The sequence below is a fragment of the Asparagus officinalis genome, chromosome 1 (genome assembly GCF_001876935.1).
Source record: "Asparagus officinalis chromosome 1, Aspof.V1, whole genome shotgun sequence".
NCBI lineage: Eukaryota > Viridiplantae > Streptophyta > Magnoliopsida > Asparagales > Asparagaceae > Asparagus > Asparagus officinalis.
The window spans coordinates 122,726,929-122,742,618 of NC_033794.1; the positions used below are offsets into that span (position 1 = coordinate 122,726,929).

The window sequence follows — 15,690 nt, forward strand, 5'->3', positions numbered from 1 at the left end:
TGTTGAAAGAATCATGAACTGAGTCTAGAGTAGTGTCTCAAAATACAAGCATAGAGGAACCAGATGCAGAACATTACTTGTAGAAGTATAGTTGATTGTCTCATGTATGCTATGGTGTGCATGAGATCCAACACATCCTTTATCATGGGACTTGTGTGTATAAATAGGTCTAACCTTGGTATTTCACATCAAAGGGAGTAACGAGGATCGTACAGTATTAGACTCGGATAAACCGTTATATCTTTTGTTATGTAAGCTTGTAAAGTCTTTTGCGAGGATATTTAGATACTGACTAGGCTGAGGATTTGGATGGGTTAGTGTTGATGTCGGGATATACTTTCTTACTGAATGGCAGTTAATTATTTCCATGATGTAGTACCAGAATTGTATAATCCTTCCTATTATGGAAGCAGAGTGTATGGTAACTTGCACATCACAATAGGTGGTCTGATTAAAAAGATTCTTGGAGAATATATAGTGGTTTACAGCTGTACATTAGAATATAAAACTATAACTCTCAGGTCTCATGATAACTTTAGAGTCGTGACAGGGGCTCTGCAATGATACCAAAGCAATCCAGGTTCGAATCTTGTTAGCCACAAAGTTAACGCGGATTTTAAAAAATTATTATAGCTCAGTGAGCCTAGGTCTTAGTGCATAGAAGAAGAGACACTCATCCTCCAGAAGAACGTTAAAATATGAAACTATAACCTCAGTCCTTACGGTAACCTTGAAGTTTTTGGTGGTGCGACGAGACTTCAACATAGCCAACATCCGGAGGATAAAGTGATTCTACATGATAACAACATGTTGGCCATCGTGCCTTCGAAGGACTCAAACATGTGTTTATTGCATCAAGCATAGAACATTACCACTTGCATCATCATTACAAATGCTTCACTCACAAAACACAAACTGAACTGACAGAAACATTAAGCAGCCAAGTCCAAACAAATACACAGCAGCAGTAGCTACACACAAGCCTTATTCATTATCTAGTAACTTGCAGTCATGATTCAGATCTAGCATCTTGGATATGCAACCTTACAAGCAGCAGCCATCCTTCTGCCGTTGGCAGAGTCGACGTATCCCTTCAGATTGGGATCTCTCATATACTGGCAGAAACATGGCTGCTGCTCCTTAAAGTTATTTGTAAGCAGGCGCTTCTAGAAGGCGGAGACCGACGAAAGGCCAATCGCACTCAAACAAGGGCTCAGCTCCACTGGGTTGCAGGCTGACCACACAGAGACCGGAGCGACGGTCAGTAGGAGGGCAGAGATGAACAACAACAAGGAGAAAGAGGGTTTCATGGTTGGAAATACAAACAAGTGCTTTGAATGGTTTGGAGGAGGGACTAGTAGGGTATTATTTATAGAAAAGGGATGCCACAAAGGGTATTCTTTTCATAGTTGGAAATACAAACAAGTGCACTGGAAATACCACCATTTTTAATTCCAATCGTCTATTGTCACCAGAATGGTTGACTCATTTCAAATCTAGCAGTTGTCACAATTCAAGCAGTTGTCACGATTCAGATGTTTTTTGTACCTGAATCTTGCACTTGTCACATTCCCGTGTTTTCTCCGTTCATATGGATGGCTGTGATTCTTTTCAAATCTACCACTTTCTAAATCATATTAGTCAAATGATGTATAGATAGATAATTTTGATTCAATCCTACTATTATTCTCTCATAAATTGCACTAATTTCTAATTTTTCACTTAAAAGAGAAATTACAACTTCTCGTTTAAATACTTGATAGACAATGAAAAGGATCCAGATCCAATTCCAGTGAGCTTTGTGAGTGCTTGAGGGAGTGCAGATAGTGATCTTAGCACTAAACACTGATAGTGTAAAATTTTTGCGATATTTTATATGAAGTGCAATGATCAGACACCATATGATATTGGTGCATGACAAAGATAATAGGGAGGACGCAACATTTGTCCTTCAAGTGCTTAGCATAATGCTGGCAGGTTGGTAAGTGCTAATTTTCAATTATGTCATGATTAGCGTGGAAAAATATTGTGTGCTAACCAACTATAAGCAATAAAAGAAATTCTTTATCAAAAGTTATTTACAAATCTGTCATGTAGTATGATCCTATGGTTGGAAGTCTGAGTTAGAAGGAGGTTTACTTCAATTAGGATGCGTTTATTAGAAATGCGTTGATTTTGAACTGTGGCTTCTTGTGCACTGTGCAGGCTAACCCTCAGAAACCCAAACCTGTAACCTGTGCAAATTAAAATTCGCATGAGCAGCTGTTGCCTGAATCACGATACATTCAAAGAGCAAACAAAGAATGCAACGGGCGACAAATTATTCCGCCTGTTCTAGCCACTGCCGAACAGGGTGTTGGATGACAAGAGATGCATCATGCTCACAGAGAGCTCGAAGAAGTTGATACGGGTAATAGACTGGTAAATAGCCGAGCAACTGATCCAAGACCTCCCATAAACTCCTAATAATCGGGATATTAGAAGGAGAGTGTTCTGAGGGTACACTAGTTCCATCCACAGGCAGTTTAAAAATTGCGTGATTTTCAATTTGTATTAAATCGATAAAAAATCTTGTAATTTTTCATCTTTAAAGTGTTTTTTCAATTATGCATGTATCTCCAATTGAAATGTTGTCCTAAATTTCAATCAATGTAGGAATATAAGTTCTACGGCTTTGTGTTTGTGTTCCTCTCTTCAATCATTACACTTGCCCCTCAAATTAGAAGAATTCAGATCCTCCCCGTTACTAAAAAGTAAGAAAGAGAACGCTGTTGGTGAAAATTGCTTATGATTAGAACAAATCACAAATGTGTGCGAACTGACGAGGCGTGTAATCACTGTCTTTAAGAAAAGATTTCGTCCTTTCTCGGTGCAAAAGGCCATAGTGACATCTTTCTTCATAGGATTCAACGGCAAACAACAGGTTAAGGTGCACTCCAATAACCTGTTCTACAAAAAACAACAAAGATCTCTTCTGACAGGAAGGAAGATAGAACACAGAAGGGTTTTTTAGTATCCCAACTGAAAAGAACAAGTCTTAATTTATATATGAAATTTGAAATTGTAGGAAAACCAAAGGTTGAAAAACGTTGGGACACCAAAGGTTGAAAAATATTGGGAAAACCAAAGATTGCAAAATAAATAACAAACATCCTACCTCTTTTTCCAATGTGGGAGTAAACATTTTTGCCTTTGTATATTTGAAATACACAACAAACGCTGCTAGTTTTATAGTCATAGATTGATTAATGGAAGATTGTGATTTATTTTATTGAGTGTAAAATAGGAAATAATGCAATTTATGGGAATATGACAAGTGCTATTTTTGGAATAATTATCTCATCCATCATCACTTAAATAAGGGCGTTTGGCAATTCGAAAGTTAATTGAAAATGTGTAAGTTACTTTTTTTTTATAAATGACTTTCACATCCATGTCAGAATGCAAGTAAAATACAATAAAATTATTGTTAAAAGTGCAATACGAAGATGATGTTGCAAAGTAGGATTCACTAGTAAATATAGTTAAAATCATTTAATTAAAATTTGTTATCATTTTTCTCATTTTTATGTGACTTCACCATTTTTTAGAAAAAGTCAAAATTATATTAAATCATATGTGGTAACTTTCTTGCATTTCACTTTCTAAACATTTATATACAAACAAACACTTAAAGTATTGAAAATAAGTTACTTTCTCCCTTTCATATTCCAAAAAAAAAAAGACACCCCTAGAGGATCCAAATTCCATGAAACTAATAACTAAAAATGGAAATCCATAAACAGAAAGGACGGAAATAGTAAGCATGAATTCCCTAATAGCGGTCTTTCGCGGTGGTGGCGCGTGGTCTGCTCCCTCCACCTCATGGCCTTCGTCCTCTCCATTGGCGCCGAGAGACGACGAAGCACAGTAGGCTCCAGCTCTCTCCAAACTTCATAATATTCGAGTTTAGTTTCAATTTTTGTGTAAAGTTAATATGCATTTTCTCAATTGGGTGATTTTTAAAAGGGGAGAGTGATGCCTGACGAGTACGACGAGCGCACATACTGCGCGTATGACTCCAACGCTTCGACCGTGCATGGACTGTCGGCGTTTGGGCTGGCCATGGTCAGCCTGCTTTTACTGCGGGCGAGGGATCTCGGGCGGCGGGAGCAGGGCCTGCCTGTGACGGTATTTTTCGTTTCGTGGTTAATGCTTGGATTTGGCTTTTTTTTTTGTCCTTGTTTTGTTTTAAAATTTTCGTTGCACCACTTGTTTAATTAGGCTGAGGGTAAGTATTTTTGTTATGATGAGTAGGTTTGTTGAGAAAATATCTAGTGAATCCAGTCTATGACATGAAATGTGTATCAAAGAAATATCAATCATTAAATTCGTGTATAAACCTTTAAGTTCAATGGTCTAAATGTTGATATCTCTTTGGTGTGCATTTAATACAATAGTCTTGGTTTATTGGGTACTTTTTCAGGTTTGAGAGTAAGTGGGTTTGACTCAGCATTGTCCATAATGCTGATTGTTGTAATGGTTATCTATTATATTAAACAAAGAGGTTAATTGCTACCTATAAATTTTTTATACCCGCTTTAAAATTTGTGGCCTATAGGAATTTGAACTTAACTCCAAAGTTACGATTAGAAACGAGAGTTGAGGTTATACTTTTGTGTAATAGCTCTCATGACTTATTGCCCTCAGTAATTATTTATTTGAGCAAAGGATTTGGTAGGTAGGAGCAAGAATAGGCTATGAAAGTTATTGGGCAACACGTGCGTATCACAATTCAAAATAGTATTTTCTAAACAAGTTTCTAGATACAATCTAAGAAAAAGTTTAACTATCCATTATCAATAATTAATTAAAACCAACAATTTTTTTACTATTCTTTACTAGTTTTTTGACAATGGAGAAGATAATCTGATGACACGTGGATCAAAATTCCAAGGCTTTTCAATTAAGGGGCTGTGTGGTTCCTTTTTTTTTTGTGGTAAAAGTGGGGAAAGCTGCTTTCCCCCAAAATCACCCCTTAAAAAGGTGATTTTGGGGGAAGCTGTCAAAAAGCTGACATTTTTGGCAGCTTTCTTCTCTTTTACTACCCAAAAAAATCTATCCAAACAGGCCCTAAGTCTAGTACTCCTGCAGTATCCCAAAGTCCTATGTCATCAGATGAGTGGGACGATTCATTTTTCAGTTGGCTCTCTCGTAGCTGCTCTTTCTAGGGTTCTGAAAACCCTATTTTTCAGTCGGCTCTCTCGTAACCGTCCTCTCTAGGATTTTGAAAACCCTAAATCTCAGTCCGTTCCTTTTCCTCTCTGGAAGCGCGTAACGCTTCTCTCCCCCTCCCTCGTGAAGGATCTCCATCGGCACGACCGTCTCTTTTTATTTTTTTTCTCTGGCCAGTTTCTATAGTCTTTGTGAGGCACGACCCTTCCTGTCTCACTCTGTTAGTTTTCCGATGAATTATTTGGCGAGATCTAAGTCTCGTCCCCAACCCTCACGGCAGTCTTCGGAGTTTACCACATCTCGACCTCCAAGGTAGCTGTCTCTTGGCTCACACAAACAGCATCGCTGTTTCATAATTAATTAACGGCATTGCCATTTCATATTTATTTATTAGCATCGTAGTTTCATATTTAATTAACGGTATCACCGTTTCAAGTGTAGGCGTCAAAATTGCCTATAAATCATCACACATAGCTCAAGACGGGGAGAAGGCGATAAACACCATCATCTTAGTTACAGGGAATCATCCAAAACTAAAGATAAACTAAGGGGTGTATCAAAAGCACATTGTAGGCATCAAAAAATGCCTATAGTTGTCTGAATACAACTCGAGACAAAGAGAAGACGATGAACGTCATTATCTAAGTCCAAATGGGATTATCCAAATCTGTAAAGAAGCCAACGAGATGCATGAAGTGAATCGCGCACGAGTCAACAAAGCGACGAAACACGCGTAAAGGCAAAACAACCGCAAAACAAGCGGACTAAAGGGGCTATACATAGCCACAAAGTAAAAAAGACGGACGAAGCAGGCCACAGGGCTCGCATGAGTGCGAGCCACCAAATGGTGGCTCGTACAGCTCCTAGCTACCAGGTGGTGATCGGCTCCCAAAACTTCTCAAAACACGAGTTTCGATGTTTTTTAAGGATTCTTTTGTTCCAGGACCTCCCCAACTGTTCTGAAGCTATCCCTAAGTACGGCTGGGTGGTTATCAATTGCAGATGACGTCAAAACACTTGATCTTATCAGGAATCGCAGCAACAAAAGCCTATAAATAGAAGCCCAGGGTCTTCATTTGAGAGGATCTGAAATCAGAGGGCGAGGTGTTGTCGAATTGAGCAGTAAACCACGAATTTCAGAGGAGACTTGGCGAATGTTGGCAAACTTTTTCATAAAGAAAAAGCCTTCGAAAGATTCAAGATTCTCTCCCCCTCTTTCCTCCGGATTAAACTTGGTTTTAATCTTGAGAAGAGCCAAAATCTCACTTGGTCGTGATTGTCGCTGCTGCGATTGTTTCCTTCGTGAAACAAGAGCATAATTATTTTGTTAATCGGATCTGATCTGCGGTGGTGCACGAACTAACGCGTCTCCGTCATAGGCAATGATTCAACACTCCTCTCAACTCAACAAACAAGACCAAATAGAATATGAACTACAAGAGTTGGAGGCTAGCTTATGCATTGTTGAAGGATACTGTTGTTGGGGCAATTTCAATCTATGGATGTACAAAGGCAATGCAGCGTGTGGGAACAAATCCACAACATCGAATTTCCATGTGATGGTATTCACGAGCCGAGGTCTTTAAATCTCCTCCAAATGAAACATGGAAAATTGTTGATGTATGTGGATGATTATATTAATAGGAGGCTTGAATATTATGATCCTAAAAGCAAATCACCGAGGCATGTGATTTGTGTAGCGGAAAAGAGATCGATAGCCTCTTTTCTCGAATGTTTTAGTTTTCAAGTATTTAGCTACGTGGGGAGTCCTGCATCTAATACCAAAGTTAAGTTGAGAAATATGGCAGTGCATGTGGCTGCCTATTTTTGTTTAGTTCTGGTTCTAGGTTGTTATTTGAAAATATTTGATTTCAACATTTGCTTTCTTTCATATTTAGAGTATTTGATTTCTAATGGACATTGTTTTCCTCCTCTGATTTTATCTGCAACCGCCGTTAGGTAATTTTTTTTTAAGGAAAACTGTGGGATAAGATTTGCACATAAACTTGTGCTGGAATTGCAATCAGCATCCCAATTGCTGCTCGTGTTTAAGTTTGCAATTGAATTCTGACTCGATGCCAGGCACAAAAATAGCACATGCTGACAGATCAGCAGCTATCTACAGTTTTGACTGATCCCAGATTCCCAGATAACTACTGCATATGTGGCGCTTCGTCCTCCTAATCCTCTGATTACTATGTTTACCAATAATCTCCTAATCATCTATTCTATTTACAAACAACAAAAAATATCAAATCAAGTCAACACTGAAGAGATTAATAAAAGGATCTTATCCGTTGGATATATAGTTGGTATACGAAATATTGTTTGTTATACGATTCCTACAAAATAAAGCAATTTAGAGAGTACTTAGTACTAATTCAATGGAACTGATTCAAAATTATTTGGTAAAACATTCAAATTGCTATTAAATCTACCATGTTGTAAGTTATTTTCAAATTAGTCCCTCAAAACATTGAGATTGATATTAGTTAGGTCGCGGATTCTCATAAGTGGTTTCAAACTATCCCTCTGATTGCTAATTTTACTCTTGATTAGAGAAATGAATGTGGAACACTAAAGAGAATTGGATAAGCCAAAAGCAATTTTACTTGTTTGAGGGAATAATTATGAAATAACAGAAAAATTGGGAATTTACATAGCAATTTTAATGATGTGAGGGACTAATTTTAAAATATTCATAAAGAATTATAAAGGGACTAATACAGAAAGAACTCATTTGAATAATGAATATATTATATGATATGAGGGGTTTCTCTCATGTACAGGAGCAATGCCGCAGAATCCCAGCCAAGTGATCTGAATTAGGTAATAAAACACGGCTGAGTAAAATGTAAATGTAACTGATGGATATTTAAAAGCTTACCGCTTACATTTTGCTGTCCTTTTATGTGACAAGGTTAAAAAAGCATAGATATCCTAATAAACTCGCCATCCTTAAACAAAATAGCAGACCATGTAATATTTGATGTACTTGAAATATATGTTAGTTTTGGAAATTTTGGCATCAGAAATTTAAGAGAATGTTATCGAATGCTTTGCTATTCTTTTGTGCCATTACCTATATATCTATATCTATATTTTAAATGGTTATCAGATACCAAATAATATTGAACCCATAACCATTTGAATCCTTTACTTATAAGAGATTTGGTATTAATTGACTAATTCCAATATATTTCAGTGACGTGGCGCCTAGAGGATGAACATGGACTGCTCACGGGCACCCCTTAAAAATTGTCACGGATAATAACTTTGTTTTTTGCTCGAAAAAGAAGTAAATATCGAACCCTAGCCCTAAACAGCTCTTCATGTTAAAGGCCTAGGGAGAAAAGAAAAAGGGGGGAGAAAAACAAGCGAAAATGGCTCCTACTGATTTGTCCACGATCTTGCCTCGAGTTCTCATTGTCTCTAGGCGTTGTGTTCGTAAGAACAAGTTTGTTGATTTCGTCGGTAAATGATCTCTCATGCTATATTCTAATTTGCTTTTATATATAGTAACATATGTGTATAGAGATCTTTATATTCAAATAAATTTTATCTTATATTTAACGCTTCAAGATAAAGATTTTTTATTTTATTTTATTTTATTTTATTTTTACAGGAGAGTATCATCTTGATCTGATAGTCTCCTACGGTGCTGTCCCGGTGATCGTCCCCAGGGTAGCCGGGGTCCACATGCTCCTCGACAGTTTTGAGCCAATCCACGGCGTCCTTCTCTGCGAGGGCGAGGACATCGACCCTTCCCTCTATGACTCAGAGATCTCCGGCCTCACCCCTCAAGAACTCGAAGACATCCGCCGCCTCCACATCAGCGACACAGCCATAGACCGTGAAAAAGACTCCATCGAGCTTCGCCTCGCAAAGCTCTGCCTCGACCGAAGCATCCCCTACCTTGGCATCTGCCGTGGGTCTCAGGTCCTCAATGTAGCGTCCGGAGGTACACTGTATCAGGACATAGAGAAAGAGGTTGCGAAGAAAGGTAGTGATGCAAAAGTACGTCATATCGATTATGAGAATTATGATGGGCATCGACACAGGGTGAGGGTGGTTGAGGAAACCCCGCTGAGTGATTGGTTTCAGGGGTCGTTGGACGAGAGGATGGAGATGAGCGTAAACAGCTATCATCACCAGGGTGTGAAGAGACTGGCGTCGAGGTTTGTTCCAATGGCGTACTCGGAGGATGGATTGATTGAGGGGTTTTATGATCCTCAGTGTTATGATCCTGAGGAAGGGAGGTTTATTATGGGACTGCAGTTTCATCCGGAGAGAATGAGGCGGCCGGAGTCTGATGATTTCGATTATCCTGGGTGCCCCTCGGCTTATCAGGTGCGAGTATTTCCCATGCTAATAGACAATAGTTTGATCTTAAATCTGAGATCTGTTACAGCAAACTTCTTGCTTTACCATTAACGTAGGTTTTGCTAATGTGATATTCATGAATCTGTTGAATGTTGAAGTGCATATTTGGATACTGGAAATTTATCATGAACTATTGATTTATATGTTTAATTTACTTGTCTATATGATTGATAGGTTTCTAGTCAGCATACAAAAACATCAAGGTAAAACACATAATTTATAGGCATAAATCTCAAATTGGAGTAGAGATTCTATCAGAACTTCACACGGTGTAGGGTTCCGTGTGCCAAACAGAGGGTACTGAGAGATTAAAACTGCGCCCCACTTTATAAAATGAGTGGCTCATAAGACCCCACACCTTGAGGGGACGTTCTAATGAGATTCCTACTCCTATACTTGGATCCGGAAAAAGAAAAAAAACCCATCTTATGATTTTATGCACGTGCACTGTGTGTGGTCTTTTTCCCCCTCTTGTGCACATCTCTAATGGAAGAAATCATGCATCTAAAATTTGACATAACTTTGGTCAGATGTTTATAATTGCACTTCTAGTGTACAAGCCTTAGGAATTGCTCGTGCCATTTAAAAAAAAAGAAAATTATAAGTCACAGACTTACAGGGTTCACAAAGTTGGCACTCGTATGTCCTCTCTGTCAGAGAAACAATACACGGGGAGATGTTCTGGCAAACTTTCTTATACCAAAATTTATGCTATACCAAAATTTTCATCATGTCATCTATATAACTTACACATTAATTCAAATTTATAATTCAGATGCATTTTCCAAGATCAGAAATTGGGGATTCAAGTGATTGCTTTTGATGATTTTGCAAACAGCATTAGGCTAATTTGGGTGTACAAACTGCGCTAACACTTTTCCTTTTCTTTCTTTGAACAGGAATTTGTAAAGGCGGTAATGGCTTATCAAAAGAAGGTTAATAACACAGCAAACATTAAAATAGCTCCGAAGCTTGATCATGAAATGGAGAAGAAAAGAAAGATAATTATCAGGAGCTTTTCACTTGCAAGGAACTTATATGCATCAGGGCATCAAATGCCACAATCGGATGAACCAGCACTTGAAATTGGAGCTGAATTCCTCGAGGTATGTAACATGGACTAATACCGGTTCAAGTTTTTCCATTGTTCACGGAACATATTATTGGGGAAAACCCGGGGCTACGCTAAACCCCTTCTAACAGCGAAAAACGCAGTATAGAAAAAAGTACACTAAAATTTACGAGGTTCGGCAAACTTGCCTACGTTTTCGGGAGCCACACAATTAATTTCTTATTAATCAACAAGAAATTACAATGTAAGAGCAGATCTCAAACTTGGGATCTCTCAACAAATGAAAGTTTGTTACTGTAGCTACAATAATAACCCTCTTTAATTTCCTTCTTAAAATCCCCCTCAATAAATTCCCTTCTCTTAAATTCCTTCCTCACAAATCACGTGAGCTGAAGAAAAAAAGGCAGAGAAGAAGAGAAAAAGGGGGGGGGGGAACCTCGCCTGCGTGGGGTTCTTGAGCTCACCTGACTCGCCCATGCTTGCCTGGATCTCACTCGCTCAACCTCACTTGAAGCTTGCCTCGAGCTCGCCGTTGATCTCGCCTAGAGCTCGCCTCAAGCTCGGCGTCGACCTCGCCTTTGAACTCGCCGGAGGAGCTCGCCTGAAGCTCCTCGCCTGCGGAGGTTTAGATCCATACCCAAATCCAACAATCTCCTACTTGGAGATCAAACCGTCGTCAGCAGACTATCTCAACAAGCACCTTCTCATGTGTGGCTTCGCCCTCATCACCTATGCATGAAGGCTAACTGAAGTTACGCACAACTCTAATTTCTGAATGGTCACAGTCTTTGTTAACATATCTGCTGGATTCTTACTTCCTAAAATCTTCTCCAATTTTAACACGTCATCTTCCAACAGGGATCTGATGAAGTGGTACCGAAGCCTAATGTGCTTCATTCTAGAATGAAATACAGAATTCATAGCCAAGTGTATCGCACTCTGACTATTACTATGCAAGACATTCCTTTCCTGTTTGAATCACAGCTCTGTTAATAAACCCTGAAGCCATATTATCTCTTTACTAGCTTCAGTCATTGTTACATACTCAGCTTCTGTAGTGGATAGAGTGATAATCTTCTGTATCTATGACATCCAACTAACAGTTATAGTTCTGACAGTAAATACATAATCGGTGGTGCTTCTTCGGTGATCGACTTCACCTCCAAAGTATGCATCTACGTACCCTTGCACTTTCACGTCTCCCTTACCAAAGTGCAAACACTTCTGTGTGGTGCCTCGTAGATACATCAGAATCCACTTGACCGCTTTCCAATGAGCTTTTCTGGATTCGACATGAACCGGCTGACCACTCCCACTGCATGGCCAATGTCTGGTCTTGTACAGACCATTACGTACATCAAGCTTTCGATGGCTGAGGCGTAAGGGACCTTAGTCATACTCTCTTTCTCTTCTTTTGACTGAGGAGACTGATCCTTTGATAGGCGAAAATAACTGGCTAATGATGTGCTGACTGGCTTAGCGTCCCCCATATTGAATCTCTGCAAAACACGATTGATGTACTCTATCTGAGATAACTGTAAGAGATCTCTCTTCTTATCTCTCGTGATTTATATTTCAAGAATCTTTTTTGCTGGACCTAAGTCCTTCATGTCAAACTTCTTTGATAGCTGCTGCTTCAAATTCCTGATATCCTTCATATCTACACCTGTAACTAACATATCATCAATATACAACAGTAAGATGATATAACTGGACTGATATATTTTGAAGTAGCAACAGTGGTCGGCGTTGCACTTCTGAAAACCTTCCTTGTGCATGAAACTGTCAAACTTTTTGTACCACTGTCTTGGGGCTTGTTTAGGCCATACAAGCACTTCTTGAGTCTGCACACCAGGTTCTTCTTCTTTTCTTCTGAGAAAACTTCTGACTGGTGCATGTATATCTCTTCTTCTAAATCTCCGTGAAGAAACACAGTCTTCACGTCTAACTGCTCGAGATGAAGATCTTCAATAGCTACAATACTCATCATTGTCCCGATAGTATTGAGCTTTACCACGGGAGCAAAAATATCGGTGTAGTTAATTTTTTCCTTCTGCTGGAATCCTTTAACAACTAGTCGGGCTTTATATCTTCTGGAACCATCATGTTCCTCTTTCACCCGATACGCTCATTTATTGTGAAGTGTCTTCTTACTTGTGGGCAACTCAGCTAGTTCCCACGTCTAGTTTCAGATGAGAGGCTTCATCTCATCTTTCATGGCAAGCTCCCACTTGCTCGCATCTCCACTCTGATAAGCTTCGTCATAGCTTTTAGGCTCCCCTCCATCTGTCAGCAACATATAGTTCATATATCTCCTGTTGGGCACAGGAGGTCGAGAAGATCTTCTTAATATCGGAGTTGGTGTGTCGGCCTCCTGTGCACCGTTCTGTCCAACATGCTCTTTTGGCTGAGGACCTTCTGCATTGGGTTCTTCCGAGAGGTTACTCGGGATATCATCTTCATCTATAAATGTTGACTCTTTCTCTGAGTCATCTGTCTTGTGTATGTCCTTGTACATCACATTCTCGTTGAATATCACATCTCTACTCCTGATCACCTTCTTGTTTTTATTATCCCAAATACGATAGCCTAACTCATCTTCACCATAGCTGATGAAAGTGCATTTATTGAACTTAGGATCAAGCTTATTCCTACATTGATCACTAATATGCACATAAGCTACACAACCAAAAACTTTGAGATGTGAGAGTTTTACCTCCTTTACGCACCATACCTCCTCTGGTATTCTGTGCTCCAATGGAACCGATGGACCTCGATTGATCAAGTAAGTTGTTGTATTGATCGCTTCTATCCAGAACTTCTTTAGTAGGCCTGACTCTATCCGAATGCTTCTGGCTCTCTCTGTCAACGTTCGGTTCATCCGTTCAGCTATACCATTTTACTGAGGCGTGTCAGGCATGAATCTCTCCATTCTGATCCCGTGCTCATAGCAAAACTTATTGAATCCGGTGTCTTCATACTCACTATCATTGTCGGTCCTGAGCTTCTTTATTCTCAGACCGGTCTCATTCTCGATCATGACTTTCCATCTCCTGAAAGCCTCAAATACTTCTGACTTATGCTTCAGAATGTAGACCCACACTTTCTGAGAGTGATCATCGATAAAAATCATGAAGTAGTGTTTCCCACTAATGGACGCGGTGGTGGTTGGTCCCCAAACATATGAGTGAATGAGCTCAAGCTTTTCCTTCCTGGGGGTTTTGCCACTTGTCTGAAAGCTGACTGTCTTATGCTTTCCAAATATACATTCTTCATACATGTCCATCTCCACTGATTTTAGACTTGGAAGTTTTCCCTTTGTGTGCAAAATCTTCATCCCCTTTTCACTCATATGACCGAGTCTCTGGTGCTACAAATTTGAGGTCTTATTGCCTGCTGCAACTGAGATTAAACAACGTGTACCTATTATCATATATAGGGTATCAGTCTTCTTACCTCGGACAATCGTTATTGCACCCTTTGAGATCTTCTAATCATCCCCATGGAAGGTCGTAGTGTATCCTTCGCCAGCGAACTGGCTTACGGATATTAAGTTCTTTCTTAGGTTGAGAATATGCCTAACATCATTCAGCTCCCATACTGACCCGTTCAACTTAATTTTTACTACACCTTTGCCCACAATAGCACACGGTTGATCATCACCAAGGTATACATATCCAAGATTTCTGGGGACATACTTCTCAAAAAATTCTTTCTGAGAAGTAGCATGGAACGACGCTCCTGAATCTAACACCCAAGATTCCTCTTTGCTTTTTGAAGAGCATATCAATGCATCGTCTCCTCCTGAGGTGGAAGTGACATTCACCTCTGCCTTCGCCTTCTCCTTCTGTGCACTCTTGCACTGATTCTTATAGTGCTCCGTTTTTCCATAATTTCAACACTCGATAGCCTTTGAGCTGTTGCTTGGATTCTTGGATTTGGACCTCCTGTCCTTTGATCTAACTCTGTAGTTTGATTTGCCTCGTCCGTTCCGTCTGGTTAAATTTCTACCTCTTGACTCTGTATGCAATACTGAAGAGGTTATAGCTTCACCCGACTCTCTTCGTCGGATCTCCTCACTGAGAACCAGATCACGAATGTCGTCGAACTTTAACTTGTTACTTCCCGATGAGCTACTCACAACCATGGCTATAGCGTTCCAGCTTTCTGATAGGGAAGATAAAAAGATCAATGCTCGAACTTTGTCATCAAACTTAATTTCAATTGAACTCAATTGGGTTGTGACCGTGTTGAGTTCATTGAGGTTTTGTGCTACTGACGCGTCTTCCGCCATTCTCAGATTCAATAACCACCTCATCAAATAAACTTTGTTCGCGGCTGATGACTTCTCATACATATTTGAGAGTGCTGCCATAAGATCCGTCGTGGTCTTGTCTTTCGCAATATTGAACACAACATTACGAGTTAACGTCAATCTGATAACTCCGAGGGCTTGTCTGTCTAGAAGGTTATGTTCATCCTCCTTCATAGACTCCGGCTTCTTTTCTGAAAGAGGTTGATACATATAATCCTCTATCTGTATTTTTTAGAATTCGAAATATGTTCCATCGAACTTCTCTAATCTCATATGTCCTTCATCTACGGCCATCGCTCCCACTTGAATCTGACTTCCTCTAAATCGTTTCAGGCTCTGATACCAGTTGTTGGGGAAAACCCGGGGCTACGCTAAACCCCTTTAACAGCGAAAAACACAGTATAAAGAAAAGTACACCATGATTTACGAGGTTCGATAAACTTGCCTACGTCCTCGGGAGCCACACAAATAATTTCTTATTAATCAACAGGAAATTACAATGTAAGAGCAGATCTCAAACTTGAAATCTCTCAATAAATAAAAGTTCGTTATTGTAGCTACAGTAATAACCCTCTTTAATTTCCTTCTTAAAACCCCCCTCAATAAATTTCCTTTTCTTAAATTCCTTCCTCACAAATCAGGTGAGCTAAAGAAAAAAAGGCAGAGAAGAAGAGAAGAGGGGGGGGGGGGGGGGGGCGGCGGAGGC

General features: G+C 39.5%; 1 protein-coding gene across 1 annotated transcript in view; it reads left to right on the top strand.

Moving 5' to 3' along the window:
• The window catches only part of LOC109844332 (putative glutamine amidotransferase PB2B2.05), an 8,935-nt gene continuing 1,783 nt past the window's right edge, over positions 8,539–15,690 (top strand). The window contains exons 1-3 of the mRNA XM_020413324.1: positions 8,539–8,688; positions 8,840–9,564; positions 10,497–10,703. Of these exons, the coding sequence (XP_020268913.1) occupies positions 8,598–8,688; positions 8,840–9,564; positions 10,497–10,703 (1,023 nt within the window). The 5' untranslated portion in view covers positions 8,539–8,597. The remainder of the gene's footprint in view (positions 8,689–8,839; positions 9,565–10,496; positions 10,704–15,690) is intronic.